Here is a 27,030-nt window from a genome sequence, read left to right as displayed (position 1 = left end):
AAAAATACATTATTCTTTACTTCTGCATTGACAAATAACAGACTTGTGTCGTACACATCTGTCACATCTCATCTTTTGGGTTAATAAAGAATTAGGAAAGCATCATCCCCAGAAAACAGTAATTCCACTGAGGAGAAAAGAGCCGTATTTTGAGGATGTGACCTTCTACTACTGCTTTTCCAAAACATGCCTAAGCTATTATTGATACCACCTTCTTGGTGATAGACTCTAGACCCCCACTAGTACTGACATGTTTGAAGCTGGAACTCTCTATTCCTATCTTTGTATTGATTTTCCTGTAAGGCAGAAGGATATTAAAAATATTGCTTCTTTTTCTGTTGTCTCCTATCAATACCAATTATTATCATCTTTCTAACTTGAACACTTTTGTGAAGCATTAATGATGCTAAGCAGTAAAATGTAAGAAATATATATACTATTAGAGTTCTTAATGGGGTCCTATTTGGCTTATTCTCTTCTGTGTAAAATATGTCTGCTTTAATCAGAGTTTAGAGTGACTAATGTTTGCACATTTTATCAACAGAGTATAATATACTTTACTGCAAGTTCTCCCAAAATCCTTGACTGGATAAAAGATGAATCCATCCAAAAGATACTGCAGCCTTATGCAAAGTGGCATTATATTGAACGTGACCTTGCAATGTTTAACGTTAACATAGATGAAGATTATGTTCCGTGTCTCCAAGGAATAACACGAGCTAGCTTCTGCAGTGTGTATCTGGACTGGATTCAGTTCTGTGCTAGGAAAAGGGTGGAGGTACGTGTTAATTTTAATTTTTTTTAGTAGTATTAGTTTTAATTCTTGAGATATGAGTGAAATGATGCATGGCTACTCTTTTACTTGCTCAGAATTAGTAGAATAACATTTATTGCATATAAGCTTTTAGATTTAATTTAAAAGGAAAACGTATGTTTTGTGGAATGGAAAAAGCATATTTTGGAAACTGCCTGTATGCTTAAGGAGCATTAGTCTTTGAATACAGAGCCAGTTCTTTACTGTGCACATTTCCAACGATGTTAATTTCATCAGCTCTAGAAAGCATGGATGTATCAAGTGCTCACAGAAGTGCTGCTAGAGCAGGCTCCATTCAGAGAATGTCATCAGAGCATTGCAGTTTCTTCAGTGTTGCCAGTGACTGGTACAATTGCCAGATGTCTGTGATGTCTGTGTATCCTTTTCAGAAATTTGCCTATATTTGGGCAGAGTTGCAGAATGGTAGGGGAGTGCATGGCACACTCACTGCTGGCATAGGTCACCTCTGAGAGCTCGTGACTCAGACGTGAACCACGCCACAAAACCATGTGAAACCTCTCGCAGCTCTAGAAGGTCAAGGGCCGATGTACAGCTGTACATTTGCATGCTCTGAGCCACTAAGATTACTGATGGTCAGCAGCCATTTGTCAGAAATGCTCTACTGTATTTCCATGGAATACTCAAAATAGCCCAGAGGGAGAATACAGTTTCAAACAAGCATATTGCCTCAATCTAATTTTCTGATTATTGCTGATAATGGCAAAAATGGAGAAGTGTCTCTTTCCTGGACATGATGTGCTGTATTTGTGCATTTTTCCACTCAGGATCACAGACTGCACATCCCGTTACTGGCCTTAGCTGGTGTAACATCACTGAGTCTTTCTTGGATCATCACCAAATGTTTCTGTTCCACTTTGGTTCCTTCTCATGTCTCTAATGCTGAGTACCATTCCACCAGTTCCCCTGCATATCATTATATTGATATTGTTTTCATTGAGTTGTCTTCTGAGCCCTTTCCCACCATCTTCTCCTACTGGGACCACTTCACTTCTTTTCTTTCTCATCTCCATGTCTCAGCTCCCAAGTTCTGACACACAAAGAGTTGCACGGTGCAGGGAAAGCCACTGTTAATTGATGCCTTTCCACTTGTTCTCTGGCTTAGATTTTCAAATTCAATAAGAGATTTAGGGATGCCAGTGGACTTGAAACATGTAAGTTAGACTTAAAAAGGCAAATTAATGGCTGCACTGGTGCCACACACACACATTTATCTTTTTTTTTACATATTTTACCTTTGTTTTTTAATTCACTGACTATAGAAAGGCAAAGTTCATGTAGGAGATGGGATAAATAAAACCAAGGTCACTGTACACATAACCCAGAAAATCAATATATTTTATAGAAGGAGCTACATTATAATTGGCTTCAGTTTTAGAGTCAAAGAAAGCTCTAAGAAATCACTCATTGCATGAACTGAAATAATAATCCATATCCTCCTGAAGATTAACATGTACGGGGGTTGTTCCAATTTTTTCCTCCTTGATAGCAAAGTTTTCTTTGTGAAAATTTTGTAAAAAAACCTCTCCTGAGCTAGTAAACATAAATGAAATGTTCTGACTGCTGGTTAAAATGTGCAGTCAGTGTCATTAACAATTTAGATAGGTATTCACTAAAATTGTGTGCCTCCAGACTTCCAAATAGATTGTACTTCTGGAATCTGTGGTAGGGTTTCATAGGAACTGTGTCCCATGAAAGGGTTTTGGTTATCTCCAGTTGCAGTGTCTCTCAACAATAAAGAATCTCCTCCAGTTTAGAATGTCAGATCTGGGAGGAGTGGAAACAAATAAACACCCCACAATAAAAAACCACCACCACTGAAGCTCCCTTCGCTTGGGATCTCACTACCTGAGAATGAAATGTTCTGTTTCTAGCCAGTGGGCAAAATAAGCTTGCATTTTGCAAACATCCTCTGATGGTGATGGTCTTCTTTCTTGTTCTGTTTAATGGGAAAGAACATTTTGGTGTCTAGGTCCAGTCACATGCAAATTTTATAAATGTCACCATTTGTAGTATTGTGGTGCTTTTAAATATGATGTTTGCACTTAGACTAACATGCTAATCTTAAAATTTTGTAGCACCTGGACAGTGATGAGGATTCTCCTCTAGTGACACTTTCCTTTGCCTTGTGTATACTGGGTCGGAGAGCTTTGGGAACTGCATCCCACAATATGGCCATCAGGTAACTTTTAGGAATCCTTTTTCCTCAGGTTAAAACAAAGACCTGTTTGTCTTTTTTCACGTGATGTGGGATCTCAAGAGAAGATTAGATCAAGGTGAAGGTCTCATTCCTCCATAAAATGTTTTCTGTCATTCCTGGTCATCTTTTTCTTTGCGGTTGGCTAAATAACTAATACCCGTCTTTACCTCATAGGGCAAAGCAGAATTTTTTCATGGAAAGAATGGGTACCAATGGTTATTGCTTATGTTCACTCATGCCTGGCTACTGGAATGCTGTCCTTCCTCTGGCACTCCAGTAGGAGGACGAAATCTCCAGAAGAGGAAGAAACTGCTGTCATCTGAGTTGTAGTTAGCTAAATAATAGTAAACGTATAAGGGTTCCCCTCTGTATTCCTCAGACTTGTATTCCTGTTCATTGCACCACTTCATTCTGGCAACTAAGGAAGGGAGAACTTCTCATCTCCTGAGGCTGCAGCTTTGTCTGTTCTCAGTCTACCTTGCTCATTTGTTCATTCATTCTAAACACTTCTTCCTAGGAAGTCTGGTTAATTAAAATATGCTTCATTGAGATTGTTTCTAAATATGCTCTTCATCTTATATTTTCATTAGGGATTCTTCCATTTTCACTGGGAGTTCTGAGTTGTTTGGTTTTTATACAGTATCATTTACACTGTGTTACAGATGAGGCATTTTATTAATGAAATAATCATTATTTTAATGAAGTTTAACTTCCCATGTAATTTTAGGTTTTTATTAGATCTATTTGAACCCTCTGTGTTCACAGGAGTTTAGTAACAATGGAGAAGTTGAACAAATACAGTTTCTAAGTGACCTTGCTGTGTTGGCACAGAACGGTGAGCAAAGATAGCTAGACCTCTATCAACATGCTCCTTAGAGAGGATTTGTCTTACTAACAAGCAAACAAAGACAGCATGTGTGATTTTGAATGCATTTTATTGTAAGATAAAACAGTCCTTTTAAATATTCATTCTAGCTTTGTTATCTGTTGAGACACTTATAACATTTTGTTTTATGTCTTCCATGCAAAATGTTTGTGGCCCACGTAAATTATTTCTTGGTGTGCTGCTGATTTCTGCTTTCTAAAGTGGCTTTTGTCATCTCTTTTCTACCAGTCTTTGCACATTCCCTTCCTGTAGTAGTTTTCTTCTGGGTTGCATTTCTTCTCCCTTCATTTCTATTCACTCAAATTAGTGTGATGTTTGGTAAGTCATTGATATTTTTTTAATTGTCTTATTTTTTTGATGATCTAAATTTTAGAGTTTGGGGGCATGATGGAAAAGTTTATGTGCATTTAATATATTTGTTTGAGAAAAGATTAAAGTGATTTTTGATCTGGGCCTGCAATAGGTAGGTCACAGCAATATTAGGAATTCATCTAAAAATATCACAAAAGCTTCCTAAAACTGTCATCACATTGCATGTACTTTCCACTGGATCTTAAAATCCTCATTACAATGCTTTGGCACTGGTACAGATACAATAACAATGTCACCTATTTGTACTGGCTTACATGGTTAGTAGCTAATGCAAAGGGATAATAATATCAGAGACTTTCCAAAGCTTAACATGGAAAGTATGAATGTTGGGGATAATTATTTGTGTAGTGTTCCGTAAAGATTTTAACAATAATTTCAGGACTCAGCTAAATCTGGCAAATTACCAATGAACTGAATTACTTCCTCTCTTTTGGTAAGTGGACTCTCCATATTTGAAAATACATTTATTGGGGAGGAAAGAAAGGCAAAAACTGGGGTAGTCATCTGAGGTGCACAGCTCTGCCACTTTTTTTTTAATCTGTTCTATATAATCTTCAGTTAAGTCCTGGTTTTCTTTTTATTAAGCAAGTGCTCCAGGGCAGTATCAAATCATTGTATTTTTAAAATGTATTTTGTGACATAAAAGGGACTAAGTGGAAGCTTCTGTTGGTATCTTTTCCAATCCTACTTCACAAAAGCTTTCCCCAGAAAAGTTTCACTGTGGAAAAACTGTCACTTCCCCACCTGGTTAAATTACCTTTAATGCATTTCCACTGTCAGAAAGATTTGGAGAAATAGAAAAGGAATCTGAGTAGCACAGTTGAAGTTATAAATTGCTGCAGCTACAAAGCATGACTTTAGCTTGGTAAAATACGTTTCCTCTTGTCTTTCAGAATGTATGTATCTTGACTGAAAAAAACAATTTAGTAGAAATTATTAACTAAGCAAGGTGGGTACCTGTGGGATATGCCCAGCCACTGCCCTGGAGGGATGTCTGCTGAGATAAAAGATTTTGCAATCGCCCAGCAGGACTCCCTGAAAAGGCAACCACTTTTGAGTCATGGCGAGGAAAGGTAGACCCACAATCCTTTGGGATACCCTATGCAGATCGTTCTGTAACCCACTGGTCTGTCCCAGACCCTCTGTAATCCATTGGTCCCCTTGCTGATCCCCTGTATCCCTATAAAAGAAGACCAGTTCGCCTCTGGAGGAGAGAGCTCGTCCCTGGCTTTCCCCTTCACCGGAGGGGACCCAAAATAAAGCTCCCTTCGTGCGGAACCAGCCACACGGGTCCTCTCGTCTCTCTCTGGTCTGGTTTGGCCTAGAGGCTGCCCTGCAGAGCTGAGCTGGAATCACGAGCTGATATCACTAAAGAGCTGACAGTCTCTGCAAGGGCCCTCCTGCCAGCAGCTGAGAGGAAGACACCGGACCCCGGGAAGGCGATTCCTTTCAGGACCATCTCCCTGGGCCGGTCATCTCTTCCTGGGTCACAGCCTCGGACCCCATCACCAGCTGTAATAGGTACCCTACCCCCCTGACATCAAGACCTTTATCAACAGAAATCCCCCAAATATATTCACTTGAGCATGAAGGGTAGGTCTAACCCTACTTACAGTGTTTATTGCTTCAGACAGATCTGCACAACTCGTTTAAACACAAATGAGCAGCAAGTCAGTGACACTCCGATAGGAATACAGTTCTACAGCATGCCAGGGGAAGGATGTCCAGTACGTGCAATGCTGATGAGGCCAGAAGGAGTTGCTCACAAGAATTATCTTCAGGCACCCCCACCTCTCTGTTTGGCAGAGCACAGCAGCTCTCACCAAGGGCGATTTTGAGTGTTCCTGCTGGTCCTTGCCCCCAGCTCTGAGACTGCTGCAGCTCTGCATTTAGTCAGATGGGGGAGAAGTACTCGAAGTCCTCAGAAGCCAGGGTGATGTGATGCTTCACAGTCCTTTTCTTTGAAAAGGTGCCAAGATATTTTGGGAACCTTTTGGAGCCTACTGGTGCTGAAGAGGGTCTTAGTTTTCTCAGGAATGGTCAGAGCAGGCAGTCCCACAGCCAGATGTGTGCATGAGAGGAGGATGTACCACATGTATGAGGTTGGAACTCGGTGATCTTTAAGGTCCCTTCCAACCCAGGCCATTTCATGACTCTGGCTCTTGGGGTCTGGGTCATTTTGTCAGTGGTCAGGGCTCCCAGCACATGCTTTGTCACACTCAAATGCTGGATTACAAAAACACAGATTTAGATTACTCTGGTAAGCACTGAGAATTTACCTCGAACATCATCTCGGGACTTTCTATTAATTCTCTCTGTGGAGCATCTTGTGTACAACATTGCTTGACCTTTTGGGGTGAGTTTGAGATGTAAGGGCCAGGTAGGCATTGTACTCTTCTCCGCACTGTATGAAGCATTTGAGATGTTCAGTGTGAGCAAACCAGCCAAGAATCTGCTGTGCTCTGCAGTTCATGTCTCATTCTCAGAGGTGACTATGCAGGTAGTAGGAAACTTTCTCTGGACTAAGTCTAGTCCTTGCTGTGTCTTGGAGCAGTGACAGTCATCCAGCTGCTGTGCAGTAGAGCAAAGGTAATGTTACCATGGGCTGTGCACTACAGAGCTGAGAGTCAAGTTTACATTGTGTATGCAAACTATCAATTTGCACTCATTTACACATGATTTTGTCTAATCTATTAATCAGCAAATGTCACTGTGTAAACCAAGATTTTAAATGCTCTTATATAATGTATGTAAATAATTATTCAGTGTACCTGTTCATGTAAATGTCAGTAGAAACCTAACATTAACACTAGATTTACACAATAAATGCGTTCATTTAGGAGGCAGAACATTGCAATGCAAATCACTTGCTCTTTTAAACTGTCATTAGGAGGCCTCCTGCACAAAATGCAATTTGAAGAATGACGTGACATTACCATTCATTTATTCAAATGTGAGTGATATGTTTAGCTGTGTATTTGTTAAAATATTGCAGAATAATTCTATTCAGCCACTAAAGCTATTAGTAAATAAATATTTAGTAAAAATTTCAAATTTGGAAAAATACAAAAATCTCTCAATAAAGCATCTCTCATCAGATACTTCCAACACTACCAAGACTGGCTGCTCAGGTTCCCCAAGCTCAGTGTGGACAAAGGGTCATTCCAAGGAATGCCTCTGCCTAGAGGAGCTGCTGCTCACTCTGAAGCCCAGGGAAGCAGCTGGCCCCACTTGCCCCTTCCCTCCTGGTCACCCCATTGCACTGCCCAGCATCTGAGGGAAGACATAGAGGGCACAGGCCATGGCACCACAGTGCTGCTGGTGGTGCTGCACTGCTGGTGTGAGTTCAAGCAGACAGTGCAGCTTGATGTCTGCCAGAGCTGAGCAGGGCAGAAAAGTTTGACTCTTGGCTCACAACCACTGTCATCTAAAATATCCAATTAGAAGGGCTACCACTGAAAATATTTCAGGTGAACTATGACATTCCGGTCATTACTAGCTCACAGACACGCACATTCCTTTATTCCTTAAATAAACCTACAGTTAACATTGGAGAAGGTCTGCAGACTGTAGACAGAGGATGGGTTTTGGTGTGCAAAATACACACTGAGATATTCACCAGCTCATTCCTCTGCATCCATAGTGTTTTCAGGCTGGCATTAAATGCTTTTGGTTTCAGCTGCCAGAAGAGTGTAAGGAGTGCAATAGGAGGGAGTATTTGCTTTGGCACAGCTGCCCTGCCTCTGGTGTTTGTGGCACTACTTAATCCCCTGTTCTCTGCACGTTCAAGGGGCTGACGGTTCCCACGCACCTACCAGTCTCGTTCTAAAATAGCTTGCAGTTGTGACAGCAGCTTTTCAGATTATTAGCTCAGAGGGTTAGAAATGTTGCCAGGTGTAGTAGTTATGTCTCTTAGAGATTAATGTTGTTTCTTTGACATGTAATTTTACCTTAACTAGTTTTTAAAGTATTTTGAACCAGCCTGTAACTACAGCAGATTACTAATTGAGGTATGTTAAAAGTGGGCCAAGAAAGCAGCAACAACCTTGAGTGAGGCCTGAGATCAAAGTGGTTGAGAGTCAGGCCTGAGATCAAAGTGGTTGACTTTTACAGCTTCGTAATAATCTCATTAGTGTCTTCAGGAGAGAGCATAACAATGGGAAGAATAACGAGAGCTGTATCTTATATGGATTAAGGAGGCTGCATGTTACAGAAGTAATGGCTTGAGATAGGGTCACATTATAGGCAGAATGTACCCAAAAGCCTCATTACAACTGGCAGGAGAATAAAAGATGCCCATGATTTTGTGAATACAGCAAGCTCCTCCAGACCGCTCTGGTGGAAAATACAATACATAAAATAATTGACGCTCAGCCTCTCACAACTACTGCCACCACTGATTTGCTCCTTGTAGCAATCATGTTTGTTGTTAAAAATCCTCTGAGTTAGAGAAGTTATTATGCAGAGGGATGACAAATGGATGAGCCTCCCCTAAGCCCAGGGAAGAGCTGTACGTGCTTTCCCCCGCTCCCTCTGCTGATGCTTCCTGCAGTTTGCATGGCTGCCCTAGTCCCGGCCGTGCCTTCAGCACATACTGCTGATCACAGCAGCCTGTTTAGCTGGTGCTGATGCCTGTAGGACACTTTGATGTGAATGCAAACTCTCTGTCTGCTCTGGTGTTCAGATTTGGCTCTGAGAGCCTCCCAAGATGTAAAAACCAGTTCTCTCTCCTGCCTATTCCTCTCTTCATCCTAGCCAACTTTTCAGAGCAAATACAGGTGTTGTTATGTGGGGAAAAGCTATACTACAGATCATCACCAGATGCAGAGCTTGAGGTAGCTTTTACAATTTCATCCTGGGAAGAATATTTAGGTACAGGTTTTTTTCCAGGCAAGGATTCAGCTGTGTATGCTGATGTTGTCTGGTGGGTGGACAAGTGAAAGGAGCCTTCCTGATGTCCAGCCTTTTCAAAGGGGATGATAGGCACATATTTTGCCACACTGGCACTCACCATTCTCCCCCCACCCTCCCAGCTGGCTTATTCTAGGGCTTTCCTAGCTATTAACCAGGGTTTGAGTATATTATCATTTTCTGAACTGTGATGATGGATTGAAAGTCAGTAGGGACCAGGACCCACACCTTGAAGACACATAGTAACTCCCACTGAAATCAGTGCTTGAATGTTTTGAAGATCTGAGTGTGCTTGTCTCATATAGGCATGTTTTAATACGTAACTTAGTACTAATAAATGCAAATCAGTTAAGAATTCATAAGAACTTCCCTGTACTGCTTATGTTCCCAGGAGCGACAGCAGCCCTGCCTTTCTGGCTGGCTTTGGTCCCACTGATTAGTTGATTTGTATTACACGATGCTTTCATGGAGAAAATCAGTATCCAGCTGTTTTTCTAGTAACAACATATGTATTTCCCTTTTAATTTCTAAAACATGCTAACCCACCAAGAGCAAAATTAGAATGCCTTTGAGCTGAAGTTGGCCAGGCATTCTCCCAGTCTCTCTTCTTCCTCTCTCAGAGAAGGGAATATATTGAAAAGATTTTTTTCTTTTTATAAAATAATTAAGAAAGCTCAGTTATGTTGTAAGGATTATGTGTTCTCTAGAGAAAGGCTGGGCAGTAATGAAAACTACTAACATCTTAATACAGCTTCTCCTCAGAGCCTTTACAATCTAAAAGATCAACTGTTGTAAGAGTGAGTAAAATTTTAGCAGGTAAATGAAACCATGTCCTGTGGGCTTGCAAGAGATGCCTGTTTTTATTGGTGGGTCTGTTTTCCTCTATTTTGAGATCACTTCTTCAGAGCAACATTGGGACAGCAGTCAGCTACAAGCATTATACAAGTGTCAGTGGCATGGGAATCTTGTAATTCAGGGTGCAGGTTGGAGCTGAAGGCTCAATGTTCCCCTTCGCAAAGCCCTCACGCAACCATCTTCTAACAACTACCTGATTTTGTAGCTTTTACCTTGTGCTTATATCTCAGGTCCAGGTAAACCGTCATGCAAGGTCAGACAGAACTGCCTGCATCTAGTTTCTTATGTTAGAAAAAAGAAACCCAGTGTGTATTTGCTTTAGGGCTCATTGTTTCAGTAGGGAACACCTGTTGTTTGATTCCTGCTCTCACCTGGTTTGCTGAACAGTTCTGAAATTTAGTATTCTCAGTACATCTGCTTTAATGTTCACATTTAGGTTTGAATGTTGTGAGAAAGGTCTTAGATTTCCTGAAAGTATTTTTTTTCTGTTATTTTTTACTTACAAGGAGAAGTGCTAACAGGACTGATCAATAACCTTTCAAATAAGGAAGCAGCTTCTGCTGCTTGCACGGGGAGTGCAGCTGGCACTCTGATCTGGTCTCTTCAGCACAGCTGCAGAGAAGCAGTGCCCTGAGGCACCCTGTGACTCAGTCACCCATCCTGAGGACATCCTTCATTCTGGGTGCCACATTCATTTCATGGCCAGTCATTTACAGAGCACGCAGAAGGAAAACCGCCTACCCCAAGGAATGGTTTTTTGTTCAAAGAACGTGATGTGACCCCTGCTTTATACCCACTGCAGGCACTTGCCCTGCACCAGAGGGCCACTGCACAGGTCAGCATGAGGCTGGTGACTGACAGATCTGGCTTGGAGAAACAAGAATGACTTCTGGGAGTGACTGCTGCCTTTCTCTTACAGCTTGGACTCTTTTCTCTATGGGCTCCATGCACTGTTTAAAGGAGACTTCCGGATAGCAGCAAAAGATGAGTGGGTCTTTGCAGACATGGATCTGTTGCATAAGGTTGTTGCCCCAGCAATCCGAATGTCTCTGAAGCTACACCAGGTAGGGTATTTATTTATGTATTTATTTTTAACATTTACTATTTTATCTGTTTTCCTAGGAAAACACAGGAAACCTTAGCAACTCTCCAAAGGAAAGGATAAAAACAAAAAAGAGGGAAATGGAGTACTTGTCACCTTATTCTAAAAAACATCCTTCACCAAGATGGAAGAGTTTGGCATTTATTTATTTTGCATTCACTTGATTTTCTTTACTGAACCCCCTAGCTGCCCATTTGAAACCATTTTGCAGAGCTTGTCCCTGCATTTTTCATCAAAAGAAAGCAGACAATCTTGTCATATTTTACTTGTGTGGATACTATAAAGGTGGTTTCTAGATTGAAAGGAAATACATTGATTATGCTGATTTCACTGCTAATTTCAGGTCAGGCCCTGTATAGCTTGGAGTTGATTTTGTTCTTGCTCTGGCACGTTATGATTTAGTATCATATGCTTCTATCATGAATGATAATTATAATTGTTCTGGATGTTACTGAACTGCTGTGAATTCATAGCTGATTCTTTGACACAATAATTTCATGAAGTTATCGCTGGCCATGGTGCTGCAGGACTGAAGTTGCAGTATTGTGGTATCTCCTGGTGGATTCCCAGTCTGTGCTATTGTTGTTGGTGGGGTTTTGTGAATAAAAATAAGGATTTCCACAAGAACTGTGGAATGCCCTGGGTGATTTCTCTCTCCAACTTACCCCAAAGTACTGCCTCCCATAGTTTCACACTTCATTTAACAAACAAAGGATAAGCTGGTATTCTCCAAGTGTCTTTGTCCAGTGTAGTCATGAGATCAGAACAGGTTACAGTAAAACCAAAATTGTACCTTTCTATATTACTGTTAAATGAACCTCCCAAAAGACACTCTTTATCAAGTGGCAAGTCACTTGGAGGGAGCCAGCTGGCAAAAGTATTGTGTTTACTGTCAGTAGTTTCTGTGTTTTCACAAATGCACCTGACCTCTTCAATACTTTTTCCTGTACGACCAGGACCAGTTCACGTGCCCAGATGAGTACGAGGACCCAGAAGTTTTGTACGAAGCAATCCAATCCTTTGAAGAAAAGGTTGTGATTTGTCACGAAGGGGACCCAGCCTGGCGCAGCGCTGTCCTCTCCAACCGGGAGGAGCTGCTGACTCTGAGACATGTGGTAGATGAAGGAGCAGATGAATATAAAGTCATCATGCTCCACAAAAGCTACCTGAGCTTCAAGGTGATCAAGGTACATATGCCATCTTTCTAATATTGCAGTAATTTAGGGCTGTGGTAATTAGTACTATTTCTGAGTAATGTGGGCAAAAGGAGAAGTTGATTGTAGTTTTCAAAGTAGGGACTGGAGGCCAAAAGAGCTCTCTTCTGTTGACTGCCATTTTGCCACCCACGTTTGTGTATCTGAAATAACATTCCAGGCTTTACCAGGGAGTAGCTGCAAGAGTTCATAAAAAGCTGTTGGTGCAAAGACGTGAGGTGTTTGCACGCTCAGCCACTGCCATTCTACTTAGGTGCTGTAGTTCTGCATCTTGAGTAGCAAACATTTTTGCATGATCTGCATGTTTTTAACCCACCTGTAGGTGAACAAGGAGTGCGTCAGAGGGCTTTGGGCTGGGCAGCAGCAGGAACTGATTTTCTTACGCAATCGTAACCCGGAGAGAGGAAGCATCCAGAACAATAAACAGGTCTTGCGGAACTTAATTAATTCTTCATGTGATCAGCCACTGGGATATCCAATGTATGTTTCCCCCTTAACCACCTCGTACCTTGGGACACACAGCCAACTGAGGAACATTTGGGGGGGACCTGTCAGTTTGGACAACATTAAAAAGTGGTTCAAATCCAAGTGGTTAAGGTAGGTGTTAAATTTTGGCTATGCTGATAAGAGACCCTGCAGTCTCAGTTTCACTGTATTTTCTGTTAAAAGAGAGTAATTCTGTATTGCTATCTATGAATAAAAAAATTAGTTGCAAATAACTCAGAATATAACAAAATAGTGCTGCAAATAGAACAGAAAGAAAATCCATTAACTCATTCATGACAAAGCTTTCTACATGTTCAACAAGATTCATTCAAATCACACAGCACTATAGACACTTGCCTTATTCCATGGAATTTTACTGTTTATGCCATGTAAATAAGGGTATCTTTTCTATAACTCTGAATATGAGTAAACGTGCTGGTGGGTTTTGGTGAGTTATGCTCTGAAGCTTCGGCAGTTAGATACTCATCCCCAAGTTACTGTTCTTGACCAAAACACATCTAAAAGTGTACTTGCTATTCACCAAAACTGCCTGACTTGCCCTAGCTATGCATGATCAGTACCTGACACTGCATCTCGTATTGCTACATGCACTTTTCACACAGCAGTATCCCCCTTGCCTCATTCCCTGCCCCTGCCCTGTTGCCACTGTAGCTGAGGAGAGGCAGCGCACCATGGAGACACGATGGGAGCCAGCTTGCATGCCAAGACCTATGTTAAAATATCAATATTATATCTGATGGCTTGACATCCTGGTTTCCCACCATGCAGCTCATCCCTCTGAGCTTTCCCCCAGCCTATTCCTCTTTGCTATTTGGTTACCTCATGCAGAAGTTAATGTTGGGAGGCAACTGTAACATTCGATGAAGAGCCCTAAGGTACTGCAGGGTTCCAAAGCCACTAAACAGAGACGAGAAAGATTTGGCTTGTGTAGTATACAATTTTGCTCCAAGTAAGCTTATCACATCATCTTGGCCATCTCATAAAATGTCAGAAGACCTGCAGTGGTGTGAGAGAGAACACTCTTTGAGGGCACCTAGCACTGGTGACACAAATTTTCATGTGCAGCAAGTGGCTGATGCTGTGTGTGTTCCTGCAAACAGAATGCGGAAGGACTGCCACGCAGCAGCTCACCACGAGAGAGGCAATGTTGAAGAGGTGGACAGTGGAGGGCGGTCTTCGTCTGGCAACCATTCCACAGGGAATTCAAGCCAGAGCAGTAGCTCACAGCCCACCAGGGATGGAACCCCTCAGCTGCAAACTTCATCTCAAGAGGTCCACCAGCGGGCAGGTATTTGCACAATTTACTTGGCTTTCTCTGGAGTCTCCTCCTGGGGGGTCACATGGACAGATGCTACTGGGGAGTCCTCAAATCCAGTGGAAAACTAATTTTAGAAAGAGAGTGCACTTCAGCTCTCCGAATGACCAAGAACATGTTAGGAGATGGCTTCCCAGTATTGTTCCAGGTATTTACTGGGAGGGTGTAACACAAAAGTGATTCTCCAAAGGTTCCACTGTCAAAGTCCATTGTGGGTAATTTTTGGCCTAGCAGGCTCCACTAAGAATGCCAGAATGAGAAATGCAGATGGGTGGGAGTGTACATGTGTGATGCAGGGAGCCTGTGTCACAGTGAACCTCTGCTTATTGTTTGCTGGGAACAGCAGAATGAAAGTATGCAAAAATCTTAATTATCTTGGAAGGACCATGACAATTTATTTGAGGAATTGGTTTGGCTGCTCATCAGTGCATGTGGAAAACAAACAAATGGAAAACAGCTTCTTATGTCTATATAGCAGTTACCAAGAGAAAATTAAATGTTGCCAATCATTCGGTCGACTAACAGCTGAGCCCTTCTCAAATTATGGATTCAAAAGTGCTTCAGGCATGTTCTCAGGGTAGAGCTAGTGGCCTTTATGTTGGAAATGCATGTTAAGTAATACGGATAAGGATAAGCAATTGGTCACATCCAGAGGGTAGTGGTCAATGGCTCAGAGTCCTGATGGACCTCCGTGATAAGTGGTGTCCCTCAGGGGTCCATACTGGGACCAGTGTTATTTAATACCTTCATTAATGATGTAGACACAGGGATCGAGTGCACCCTCAGCAAATTTGCAGCTGACACACCTGAAGGATGGGATGTCTTCCAGAGGGACCTGGACAAGCTCAAGAAGTGGGGCCATGGGAATCCCATGCAGTTTAACAAGTGCAAGGTGCTGCACCTGGGTCAGGGGAATCCCCGGTATCAACACAGGCTGGGGGATGAACAGATCCAGAGCAGCCCTGCTGAGAAGGTCTTGAGGGAGCTGGTGGATGGGAGGCTGGACATGGTGCAGCCATGTGCACTTGCAGCCCAGAAAGCCAAATGTGTCCTGGGCTGTATCCAAAACAGCATGGCCAGCAGGGGAGAAAGGGGATTCTGCTGCTCTGCTCTGCTCTTGTTTTGGTGAGACCCCACCTGAAGCACTGCATCCAGTTCTGGGGCCCCCAGCAAAGGAAGGACATTGGCTTGTTGGAGCAGGTCCAGAGGAGGGACACCAAGATGATTACATAAGAGGAAAGGCAAAGAGAATTGGGTTTATTCAACCTGGAGAAGAGAAGGCTTTGGGGTGACCTAATTGCAACTTTCCAGTACCTGAAGGGAGTTCACAAGATAGAAAGGGACTTTTTACAAGATCATGGAGTGACAGGACAAGGGGGAATGGCTTCAAACTGAAAGAGGGTTCAGAGGTTTAGATGGTGTATTAGGAAAAAAATCTGTACTGTGAGGGCAGTGAGGCACTGGGACAGGTTGCCCAGAGAAGCTGTGGATGCCCCATTCCTGCAAGTATTCAAGGCCAGGTTGGATGGGGTTTTGAGCAGCCTAATCTAGTAACTGGTGTCCTTGTCCATGGCAGGGGGTTTGGAACTAGACAAGCTCTAAGGTCCCTTCCAATCCAAACCATTCTATGATTCTAAGTTTGGCAGTGGGTCACTGTGAGATCTATCAGTGTGGGATCAGGACTTGTAATGTAAAGCCAATTAACTCTACATTTCAACAAGTCTGTGGTATTACTGTATAAATTAAAGAAGAGAACTTGAGGGGTTTGACACTTGTTTGTTTCCCATTAGATAATTTTGACCTATCATTAAAGATAATGGGCAGGACTGGAAAAAGTCTTGCCCTGCATATAATTCACATTGCAAGAATAAAATAACTGCTGCTTTTAATTGAGTCTAGTGCTAAAGGAATCCCCACATGCATACACGTAACTTGACACAACAGTAATCAGAGTAGCAAACTTAATTGTGATATAATGATCCTGAGCATACCATACAATAAAGTAAATTAATTGTGAATTGTTTAAAGGAACATATTAATTGGGTGCCCAGAAAACCATGATCAAGAGAGAAAGTCACACTTAGATAAGAAAAGCAACCTGGCTTTTGGTAAAATGAAGACATGCACAACAAATGGAAGGAAATGGAAAATAGCAAATGGAAATCTGTATTCACTCCTGAGTTACTGTAGAGAATGAAACAGGAAGTTTTTGGCTAGGGCCATTAGGGATGAAAAGATGACAATGGGCTTATGTCTGTTTATTTTTAAGGAGTATTTAGGAGCAAAAGAAATCCTAGCAGTGGTCTTGATCTGTTACTGTATAGAAAGGTAGAGTTGCCAGTATGCAATATGTAGAAATGAGAAATGTCTGGTTTATATTGGGAAAAAATGCAGATAATCTATTTCTATGATCTGATCATGAAACAGTCCCTTCCATCCTAACAGCTAGCTACAAAGAACATGAAACAGTGGCTATCAAAGCTATATGCTTAATTGAGCAAAGCCAAATGACTCATCCAAGAAGGTTTTTAAGAGAGCTGGTGTAGTGGTTTGGTCCAAAATACTCATTACTGTTTATCTGCTGTGAGATAAGAATTAGGAGAAATGCAAAACAGGCACCAAACTTGAAAGAATATAAAGAAGTTTATTAACAGACCTAAAAGAAGAAAAAAAATTATACCACCTTCAGAACTCTCCTCCTCCCCCCACCTTCCTCCCTTCTCCCACTGACAATGTGAAAAGACAACCCTTAAGATGTTCAGTCTGTTTACCACTTCCATAATAACCTTGTTCAGTCCATTTAGAAAGAGAAGTCTCTTCTTGCTCATGCTATGAAAACATTATCACAACGAGACAGCCGCCCACTTCCAAATATCGTTCAGTCCATTTAGGAAGAGGAGTCTCTCTGCCTGCGTGTGAGTCCTTTCCCCCGACTTGCAGCTTTTCCCGCAACTGCCTTCGAGGGTCCACTCTTGAAGTTTTTTGGGGTACAATTTTAAGGTTGAGCCGTTCAGAAACAAAAACAGAGGCCCTTCTCCTTCCCTGGGAGCAAAGGGTCTTCATCATCTTCATCTTTAGGACTATCTCTGGGAGCATCTCTACGGACTGAGGTTTTCTCCTTTCCCGTTCGGAGCAAAAGTCCTCATCTGGTTCATCTCTCCCTGTCCAAACTTCTCATGAAATTACAGCTGCGTCAGCATCTGCCTATCTCAGCGCAGGTGCTTTTGCTCACAAATTGAACACTCCACCCCCCATATCTTCATGAAATTACAACAGGACACTCTGATATATCATAGCTTCACAACAGAATTTCAGCTTTAAGCATCTCCTCTCTCTCTTCCCTCAGGTTTTCAGCTCTTCACAGCAATAAAAGGGTTACTCTCACCTCGGCCTTGCAGCTTTGCAGCTGGAATGTTGTATTTTTCTTATCGCAGTGGAGAGGGGGGAGAGCCGAGCCGCTCCGGCTGCCCACGGCAAGGCAGTGGGGGGGGTTCCACAGCTGGAACAGGTCCATTGGCTTCAGGATGGCCGTGGCCCGGCCCGGCCTGGCCCAAGCAGGGCCTGGCCGGGCCCGCTGGCCCTCACACGGGGCCCGCAGCCGCCTGTCCCAGCGCCGGAAACGAGAGAGAGCTTGGAGGGGGAGTTTGCCTATTCTTAAATGTGGATCACAGAGGTGATCACAACTTTAAGTGGCTTAGAGAATTGTCCATATTCAAACTGGCCAGCTGATAGGTTCTATCAGTTCCCGGAGAAAACTGTAAGCACCCCTTAGCAAGGACGTCCCTTCCGGGACTATGCTTGCTAACCTATGACAGCTGGTTAAAAAAAAAGATCAGTTCGATCTCAATAAGCATCAGGACATTAGGGCAAGACCAGAGCACTGGAAAAGAACTTACTCTATGCCTGTTAAAAATCAGAATATTCTTGTCCTGCCACACACAGTCCTAGTGCTCTAATCTAAGGACATTTTTAGTTCAGAAGCACTTCAAAGGAGAGCCTAAAAATGATCAAAATTCTGGGAAATACATCTTGTATTGAAAGATAAAGTGCTTTCAAGCAATTGGTATTGTAAGAGATGCCTTGATTGTAGTCTGTAAGTATTTACCTGGGCAATGAAAGGTGACCAAAGACCATTGATCTGAGCAGACTTGGATGTAACAAAGCTAAACAAATTCAGATTTGAAATCAAGAGCACATTTTTAGTATTGAGAGAGTAAATAAATCGTGAAAGAAGAGACTAAGGGTTAAGGTGGATTCTCCATGACTGGACACATTTTAAAAATCACAGTAGCAATTAATAAAAGCACACAGGAATTAATTCCGGGAAGTTCTGTGGCGTATGCTATATAGGACAGCAGACTAGATAATCATAGCTATGATAATGCTATGTGCAGTATGTGCTTTGTTAAATGCATCCAGTGCATTTAACTTCTTCATATTCCATACTGTGTTTTGCAGCCTGGTATGCCTGAGTCTGCAAAATTGCAAAAGGCAATGAAAGCCCTATATAAAAGTGCGACCAAAATCAGGAGCACTGGAAATGTGTGGGGTTCTCCTCCAAAGTGTCCTTATTTCATGATGCAGTTTATAGACCAGCCTGTGTTTTCAGGGACAGAGTTTTCTATGCATAGATGCGGGTGGTCTCCTGCCCAATGCTCTTGCTCTAACCACTGCATTTGGGATGAATATAGACTACTTTTGGACAGGGGTCAGCTTCACAATTTAAATCACAAACATCTGTTTGGCCATGTTAGCCCCAGCGCAAACTAACACACCACAGCCCCTCTGTTCTTAATTCCAGTCTATTCTTTTTATTTAAGAAAGGTAACATACTGAAATAACCATCAGATGTAGAAACCAAAGCACTTAAGTAGAGCCCCAGGGTTTGAAGAACCTGAATCCCTGCAGAGGCCAGACATGCGCACAGCCACCGACACGGCAGCCAGGCCTGGCACCCATCACAGCACGTGCCCTCCTTACTGATCACTGCTGAAGGACAGAGGACACTGGCAGAGCGATATCAAGGGGCCATGGAATCATAGAATATCCTGAGTTGGAGGGGACCTGCAAGAACCATCAAAGTCTTAACTCCTGGCTCTGCAAGGACCACCCCAAGAATCACATCCTGTGTCTGAAAGCGTTGTCCAGGCGCTTCCAAGAGCCATGTGCATCTGTCCCATCATTCTCCAGCAGAGATCTTGGGGCTCTTATTACTTAGGAAAATTATTTTTTTATTGCTTGGACTATAAAAGTAGAGCTAAAGATACATTGTAAATGAGGTGTGAAAGGGTCCAATACTTGCCAAACCAGCTAGGTTTTACTGAGCTCCAGTTAGGTTGTAGCCCTAACCCGTAGCTCTGCTGATCTGACTCTCTGCCAAGTTACCTAACTTCTCTTTGCTTCAGCATTTGAAAAATTGGGATAATGATGCCAGCCTCTGAAAAACAGGTCTGTGGATGTAAAACAGCATGTTTCAGCTGTATAATGTAAATGGCTTGGATATGAAATTCTGCATTGCTGGAACCTGCATGAATTCAGCAGTCATGTTTTTAGAAGATAGTGTGAGATTTATATTCCTTTATGCCAGCAAAAGTTCAGTATTTGGAGGAGTTTGGGTATTGGGGAAAACCAAAGGGAAAAAAAAATACGAACAGCTTGGAAATGCCTGCCAGAAAAACTTGTTTCTGTGTTGATGGCTCTCAACAGATTTTCTGGCATCAACTCCCCACCCCACAGCTATAGCTAGGAAACCAAAATGCCAGCTTGTGTTAATGTTTGGAGTTTCCTGGAGAGCAAAAAAAGCCAAGCAGGCACTCTTGTGACTGGGTATTTGCTGTGTAAGCCTGGGTTAGAGCCTGTCTACAGAAACAGTTAACTCTGCTGAGGCATATGGCACACACCAGCCCAGGGCTGGCCATCTGCAGAATGCCTGGGTACAGGCAGGCCTCTGGTGGGTGCACTGGCCAGGATTTTATGATTTATTTTTCATTCTATGGCTATTTAAATATACAAGCATAACAAATACAGGAATTGTTTGCTTGATTGACAGAAGGTGTTGATATAAATGTTAAATATGGGGATGTATATGTACAGGAAGGATTTGTCTAGGCATGGCAGAATAGCTCATCTAATCTACTTTCTGTATCCAGTAGTGGCTGCATTGAGGCGCTTCACAGAAAGGGACAAGAGCCTATGTGGGTCTCATTCAGACCTCCAAGAATGTACCCTATCTAAAACCATTCACATCTTTTCAAGTCTGTGATGTACTGTAAATGTCTCTCTTGGAACTCAGAGTTTACTGTTGGTCTTAAAAACTGTCTTGTGGCTTGAATGCTGTATTATTGCACTTGGCTGAATTTTCAAATTCTCTCTCCCCATATGCAGGAATAATCCTTTTAAATGTGCCATTGTTTTAACTTACAGGTTTTGGGTTTATGGTTGCATTTAATTATACCAAGCCATTTAAGGTGGATGTTCAACATTCCATTAGTGTGGTTGTCAAAGGGGAGCAGAATTACAGCAGCACAGTGCTCAATCATTCACTGGGCCGGTTAAACTGCACATGGCAGAACAGCTGTGAGCCTGTGACTAGAGTGCTTTGCTTGGGGTCTCTTCTCATTTCCCTGTCTTTTGACTCAGTGCACAACCTCTAGAGCTATTTTGACCAAAATTCAGAACACCTGTAGTGGAAAACACAGAAAGATTCATAGGTTTAGGAGTTTGTTACTTTTGCTATTCTTGGAATTCTTATGCTAATAAAACCAGTGGTAATATGCCAACAGTAATACGTACACATGGGACACTGTCAATAGCATGGAGTTCATCAGAATGCCACTTAATTAAATATATTAATCTTTCTTTTGAAGGCAGGAGAAAACCCAGGAGTCAGTCTGTCCAGGCACACACTGCTTTAAACCAAAGGCCCCCTGCTTCAAGTCTCTCTGGACCAGTTGTAGAAAGCTGCCAGCCTTTCATCCAAACATCTACATCTGCCCACGAAATTGCCCAAAGGCTTTCTAGTAGTCAGCTATCATTCCACAACTCGGCAACATCTGTGTTTTCTCAGTCCCCTGCTGTTCCTGTTGCTGGCCAGCTGACTGTGCAGGACCGAGCTGCAGCAATGCTCAGGTCCAGCCTGGCCTCCTCCACCAGCTCAACTCTGAGCCTGCTGTTCGGCAAGAGAAGTTTTTCAAGTGCTTTGGTGATTTCTGGGCTCTCGGCTGCCGACGGAGGCAACACGAGTGACACGCAGTCATCCAGCAGTATGAACATTGCCATGGGGCCGTCTGCCAGAGCAGCAAGCCAGGCAGCTCGGGTAAGGCTGAAGCTAAAGCAGCAGTACTAAGTGTGAGCTCCTGTACTGCTCACCTGTCTGGTTCTGAACTGTCCTCACCACCACTGGGCTTCTTCCTTCTCAGTGGTCAGAAAGCAGTTTTTTCCAAAACAATGTTGGGATTTCGGTATTTGTTTTGGATTTTGCTGCATCACAGTGAGACTGTTTAATATTTGTGTGTCTGTGAGAGCGTTTGTGAATAACCAATGGGGGGGCTGTTGCGCACACACCTGAAATTGCAAACTGGGGCAAAGTTGCTCTTCCTTTCACTCAAACCAGGGACTTGGGTCTCCATTTTCTGCAGCCCAGGTGATGAGTACCATCATAAGCAGACTAAATAGCTCCTTCCTTGCCTGCTTATGCAGGACTTAAAATTATTTTATCAGAAGGAAAAGGAATGGTTTCCCCTGAATAGTGCACTTGTTCTGTCCCCCTCTCTGATCAGAAATTCAATCCAGGACCTGAAACCTTGTTGACTGAATGTTAGTCAAAGGAATTCTGTACAAAATATTTACCAAAGGAAACCAGCATGCCCTGTGATTAAGCATTTTCTAGCAGCAAAAGAGTACACACAAAAAACTTGCAGCCTTCTTCCCAACAGACTCACAGTTTTATTCCTATCTTCCCTGAAAAATTCAATTCACATTGTAGAGTTACTGTTTTATTGTCTACTTAAGTGTATTTATTTAACTTTGGTTGCCATCCATTGCTGTCCTGAACTTTGAAAATTGACCTCAGCACGAGAAAGCAGGAACATGAGAGGATGGACTAGAGATGAAGGGTGACTGCAATCACACAACATAATTAGACTTTTTCATTTCACCTATCAAAATAGAAACCAAACTGGTGACAGGGGAAGACTGTGGATGTAAGTCCCAAGCACTTTTCTGTTACTATCCTTCTGAACTATAACTTCCCTGGTTCCCAAAGAATTCTCTAAACCTCAAGCAAGAAAAGCTCCTTAGCCTGTGTGTATTTTGCTTGCAACCCAAAAATACCATGTGTGGTACAGTTCCCTAGAGTTTTGCCATGAAATTCAGCAGGAGTCGACTGAACATTACTCACCTGGGTCCAATCCTGCTTTGTTATTGTAACAAGTATTAATATTTCTACACATACAGCTGAATATATCCAATGACAAGGCACAATTCCAACTCTCAAGAGTTTATGGCCTAATTTGCAAGAAATCAGCCAGTCTGCGATACTGAGTACTAATGGTAGGAGTCACCTCGTCCAATTTTAAGCTATCTAAAATTTGGGCATGATGTCACAGTAGATTGTTGGTGAGGTTTCTGTATTCAGTAGAGAGGCCAGTCCATTTCATCCTTAGAGCTACTAGGAGGAAATTTTCCCCTGGGAGACTTGTATCTCTCTGCCAACCACTGGTAGCCTAAATGACACAGCAAGACCACATGGTTAAATTTAGATGAAGTGAATCCTGGTCAAAGGGACCGCTCAGAGTCCAGGTGCCCATTTGATTGAAAGTGGTAAAGAGGAAGTGTTTCATTTCAACGTTCACACAGCAAACTTCTGGAATGCTTTTATCCTAATGGACTCCTTACAGTGGGGCGGCACTACGCTTAACGTTTTCGGACTGAAAATTGCATTCCAGTTTTGATGAAAAGGTTTCTTTGTAAGTTTGATTTAAATTTTGGTGTACAAAGCAAGCTCCAGAGCAACCCAATTTAACAACTTAGAAGTCAGCCCTGCTTGAAGCAGCAGTTTGGACTGGATGACCTCCAGAAGTCCTTTTCAATCCAAATTCTTTTACAGCTCTCTATACATGTACATCTGTTGTACTAAACCTCCAGCTCCTGGTCTGCTTTTCCTTCCAAATTTATGCGTTACACAAAGTGTGACAAGTACCTCTTCAGAACTCCCTTGTGAATAATGCATGTTAAGAATCCCATGGAGTTTCACAGAATGACATTCCTACGTCAATTTTTTAACTTTTTTCACCTGTCACTTCAAAAAATAGCTGAAGTGTTACTTAGAAATTTCCTAAACTAGTTGACTTTTTCTTTCTTACTTTCCAGCAACTTGCTGAGACCTGCGAAGCAACGGATGCTACGGAACCAAGACCACAGCGGGAGCCGGGTGCGGCCCATGCCCTGTTCATGAGTCGGAACCTGGAGTGCAGAAGGGCCAGCCAAGAAGATATGGCCCTGGAAGACACTGCTTCTCAGCAGAGCCTGTCTGAGGAGCAGTAAGGAGCATTCCTAGCACAAGGGCCACGCGCTTCTTAGCGTTAAATACAGAGTTAGGTCAGGAAGCTGCACATGGGTTTAGGTTCTTTCAAATGTAATAAGCAACCTCCAAATGTTTATTTTTCTAACTTCTACACAAGAATATTACAGGGCGGATGTTCTTCAGCTAATGGCCTTGGCATGGGTAGGGTTGGAAGATATCCTAAAAAACACACAGTGCCACTTCATCTCAGGTTCTTGTAAATCCTAGAACAATGAATACAACCTGTTTAATGTTCCTTCCCCTGGAATGGTTAGAATCACAAAAAAATACAGTAGGAAATACTAATACAACTCAGTGAAAAGCACACAAGACATCTCTTTCCTGCCGTAACTAAACAGCTGATTGCATGCAAACTAATTGAAATTTGGTACAGATCATAATAGCAAAAGGCAACTAAGATCAGAAGCAATGAATACATAAAAGGACAGTGAAGTGTCCTGTAACATTAGAGCTAAATCTGATTTTTTTTTCCAACAGCAAATCTCTTCTTTTTCTTTGACATGTTATGCAGGTGCTAATGCTGAATAACAACATAGCATCTCAGACTGATATACTGCATGCAGCCATACTGAAATACTGTGTGAACAAGCCACACTACACCGATTAACAAAAGTCAAGCGTAAGAAAAGAAAGTATCCAGTGCATGGAAAGTCTTCAAAGCATATGGTGCACCTTATTTGCAAAGCAGCTTTGCATAAATTAGGTATTATCTTGTGCTCCTGTTTGGTTTACAGCAGTGTTTCTCAAATTCTAAGCAACAGTACCCTTAGGAGTTGCAAAAAGGCCCAGAGGAATCCTCCTCAAGGACAGAAAAGTGCAAACCAGGCTGTAATTATTGTCTGGAAGTGTTTGTGTTAGGAAGGGAACAGCTAAATACCTTTAATTGCTGGACACAGCTCACTGTCCATAAATACTTGTAGCCAGTAATTACAAAGCCTTCTGATTTCCCTCCCCCAGAGAAAACCGAGCTGCTGCCAATAAAGACAGATGATACAAAAAAGAAAAAAGGAGGCTGTGCCTTCACAAGGTTTGAGAAACACTGATTTACAGGAATGCATGACTACTTTGAAACCCAAAAGGCTACAACAAATCCTTCCTCTGCTATTGAGTCTAAACAAACACGCGCGTGTTTTTTTTCAATTAAAAAAATTGCAGCTATCAGTGTCTTGCTGTTCCTCTTTACTGTAACTACCATAGATTGTTTTTAAATCTCAACACAATGATGTGCAGCCAGGCTGTCTTGTCCCAATTAACAAGATTTAACAAGAGATGCTGTAGCTAAGTCTCATTACTGTTAGGCAATACTCAGTTGCATTCTGAGCTTCCTACTGTGCCACACTTCAGATCTGAGTAGTAGAACCAAATAAGACCAAGTGAAAATAAAATGATCCAAGTATGTTTTGTGTGGCAGCAGTCTCTGGGTCTTCTTTTCTATTTGCAATTGTTTTCACTTGCTTTCTGCCTTACAAATTTAAGAAACCTATTATTTTTTAGTTCACTGATCATGCAGTGCTTCATTACAAATGAAGGATGGAAGTTATACAGGCAGGCTCCTACTAACAGCCACCTGCCCCATTTCTGCTTTGGGGACTTTTGCCTGGCAATCCACAGGATAAACCATCACTGCTTTGTCTTCCTGCATGAAGGCAGGGCAAACAGGTGGCTCCAGAAAGCACCAAGAACTTTCCCATACTCAGCCTCACTTAGGCCTCCAATTATCACATATTTAAGTTTGAATCCATTTCCATCAAAAATAAGTAATTCTAGTAGTCCCAATCAACCTAAATATTCCATTTATCCAACTCAAGCATACTAAACCAGACTGGGGAATGGCTGCACAAATCCTTTCAGCAGCAACCACTGTATTTGCTTAGCATGGATGAAGGCCCAGCAACAGCACCTTCCCCCAGCACCACATCTTCTGCAAGACTCCACCATCTCCATGGCCTCTAGTACTGCATCCTAAAATAATGCAGCTGCCTCACAGTTCCTGACTTAGTCTAAGCCACCGTCCCCTGGAGCATAACTCCTTGGGGACAGCAGTTGTGCCATGAAGTCCAGCCTCCTGCTGCCCACACAGGGTGGCTGCCAGAAAGGGCAGGTTCTAACACCTTTGTGGAGTCACAGCAAGCAAGCACAGCAAAACAGGAGCCAAGATTCAAAAATCAGTTCTTCTTTTGTAGCCATGTCTTAACACAGTTTTTATTTTGCCTTAAAGTTGCTGTTGTAGCATAGTGGGTTGAAAAAATCCAAGACTGAATAACAAGTGTAACAGGAAAAAAAAAGAATCAAAATGAGCACAAACTCTCCCATGTTACATTTCTTTGTATTTTTGGAGATAGTCTGCTGTTATATTAGTAAGACTACTGCTACATGCAACGGTTTTAAATATGAGCCAGTCCTACAGAATAATCTGACATAATGGTTAGAAATGAAACCTGCAGCTAGGTATAAGGTTGTATCCATTAAACACACCTTAGATTTCTCCCATTTTTGTATGAGGTAGAGATACACCCAGTTCTGTCCCTCTGCTTGTGACAGAAGGTGCATTTAGGGCTCTGATGCACACCAAGCTAATACATAGGAACCCAACCTTTACACAAGGCCTAATTTCAACAGTAAGCTGCTCCAAACAGCTCTGCATAACACCAAAAGTCACCTGAGTCAGCACTAGTGCCTTCATACACATGAAGGCTTTGAGTCATACTTTTATCCCTGAAAGACTTTAACAGCTTGATACTTAATCTCACACATGAGGTGCTTCAGAGTTGCAAGACAGAAGTGCGCCACTTTTTGGGCAGGTTTTGGCCTTTAAATGAAAAGCAAACACAATTTTCATTGCTCTTATGTCATCTGTGACACTGCTGATGGGTTTCACAATGCCAAATACTGTTAAAACTTGGCCCTGAAGTTTCTCAGGCTTAACAGTTTGCCTACAAGTCTGATCTCTTGCTACAGCTGTGATGCAGGAAGGATGCTGGCACCACCACCATGTAAATACCTTTTATCAAGAGTTCCATCAGGGTTCTTTGCATCAGGTGCTATGCTCGATTTTTCCAGAGCTGTGGAGGCCACTTACCTCATTCAGCCAGTCCAGAATGTTGTTTCTACAACGTGAAAACAGTGATGTTCCTGTCTTGTTAGCAAGCTGAATGCATCTTTTGAGGAAATCAAGTGGTCAATCCACAAGACCATTTGTACATGCAGTTCTTTCATAGAAAAGTCAGAAGGGATGAAGAGATGGAGGCCTTAT

At 42.3% G+C, this 27,030-nt stretch overlaps 1 protein-coding gene across 3 annotated transcripts in view; it reads left to right on the top strand.

Moving 5' to 3' along the window:
- PCNX2 (pecanex 2) overlaps window positions 1-25,187 on the top strand; it is a 152,160-nt gene extending 126,973 nt beyond the window's left edge. For 2 of the 3 annotated variants that reach the window (XM_042025252.1, XM_042025253.1), the window contains 8 exons: window positions 545-778; window positions 2,911-3,014; window positions 10,976-11,120; window positions 12,115-12,345; window positions 12,695-12,969; window positions 13,980-14,167; window positions 21,061-21,509; window positions 23,564-25,187. In XM_042025252.1, the coding sequence (XP_041881186.1) occupies window positions 545-778; window positions 2,911-3,014; window positions 10,976-11,120; window positions 12,115-12,345; window positions 12,695-12,969; window positions 13,980-14,167; window positions 21,061-21,509; window positions 23,564-23,737 (1,800 nt within the window). In that variant the 3' untranslated portion in view covers window positions 23,738-25,187. Of the gene's footprint in view, window positions 1-544; window positions 779-2,910; window positions 3,015-10,975; window positions 11,121-12,114; window positions 12,346-12,694; window positions 12,970-13,979; window positions 14,168-21,060; window positions 21,510-23,563 lie in introns of those variants that run through there. The other variant, XM_042025254.1, reaches the window with a different exon arrangement.
- Window positions 25,188-27,030: the final 1,843 nt, after the last annotated feature.

The sequence above is a fragment of the Corvus kubaryi genome, unplaced genomic scaffold, assembly GCF_017639235.1.
Source record: "Corvus kubaryi isolate FWS band 111438036 unplaced genomic scaffold, C.kubaryi_AGA036_p1.0 37266, whole genome shotgun sequence".
NCBI lineage: Eukaryota > Metazoa > Chordata > Aves > Passeriformes > Corvidae > Corvus > Corvus kubaryi.
The sequence above is the reverse complement of the archived record's forward strand: the minus strand, read 5'-3'. Positions and strand labels throughout refer to the sequence as shown.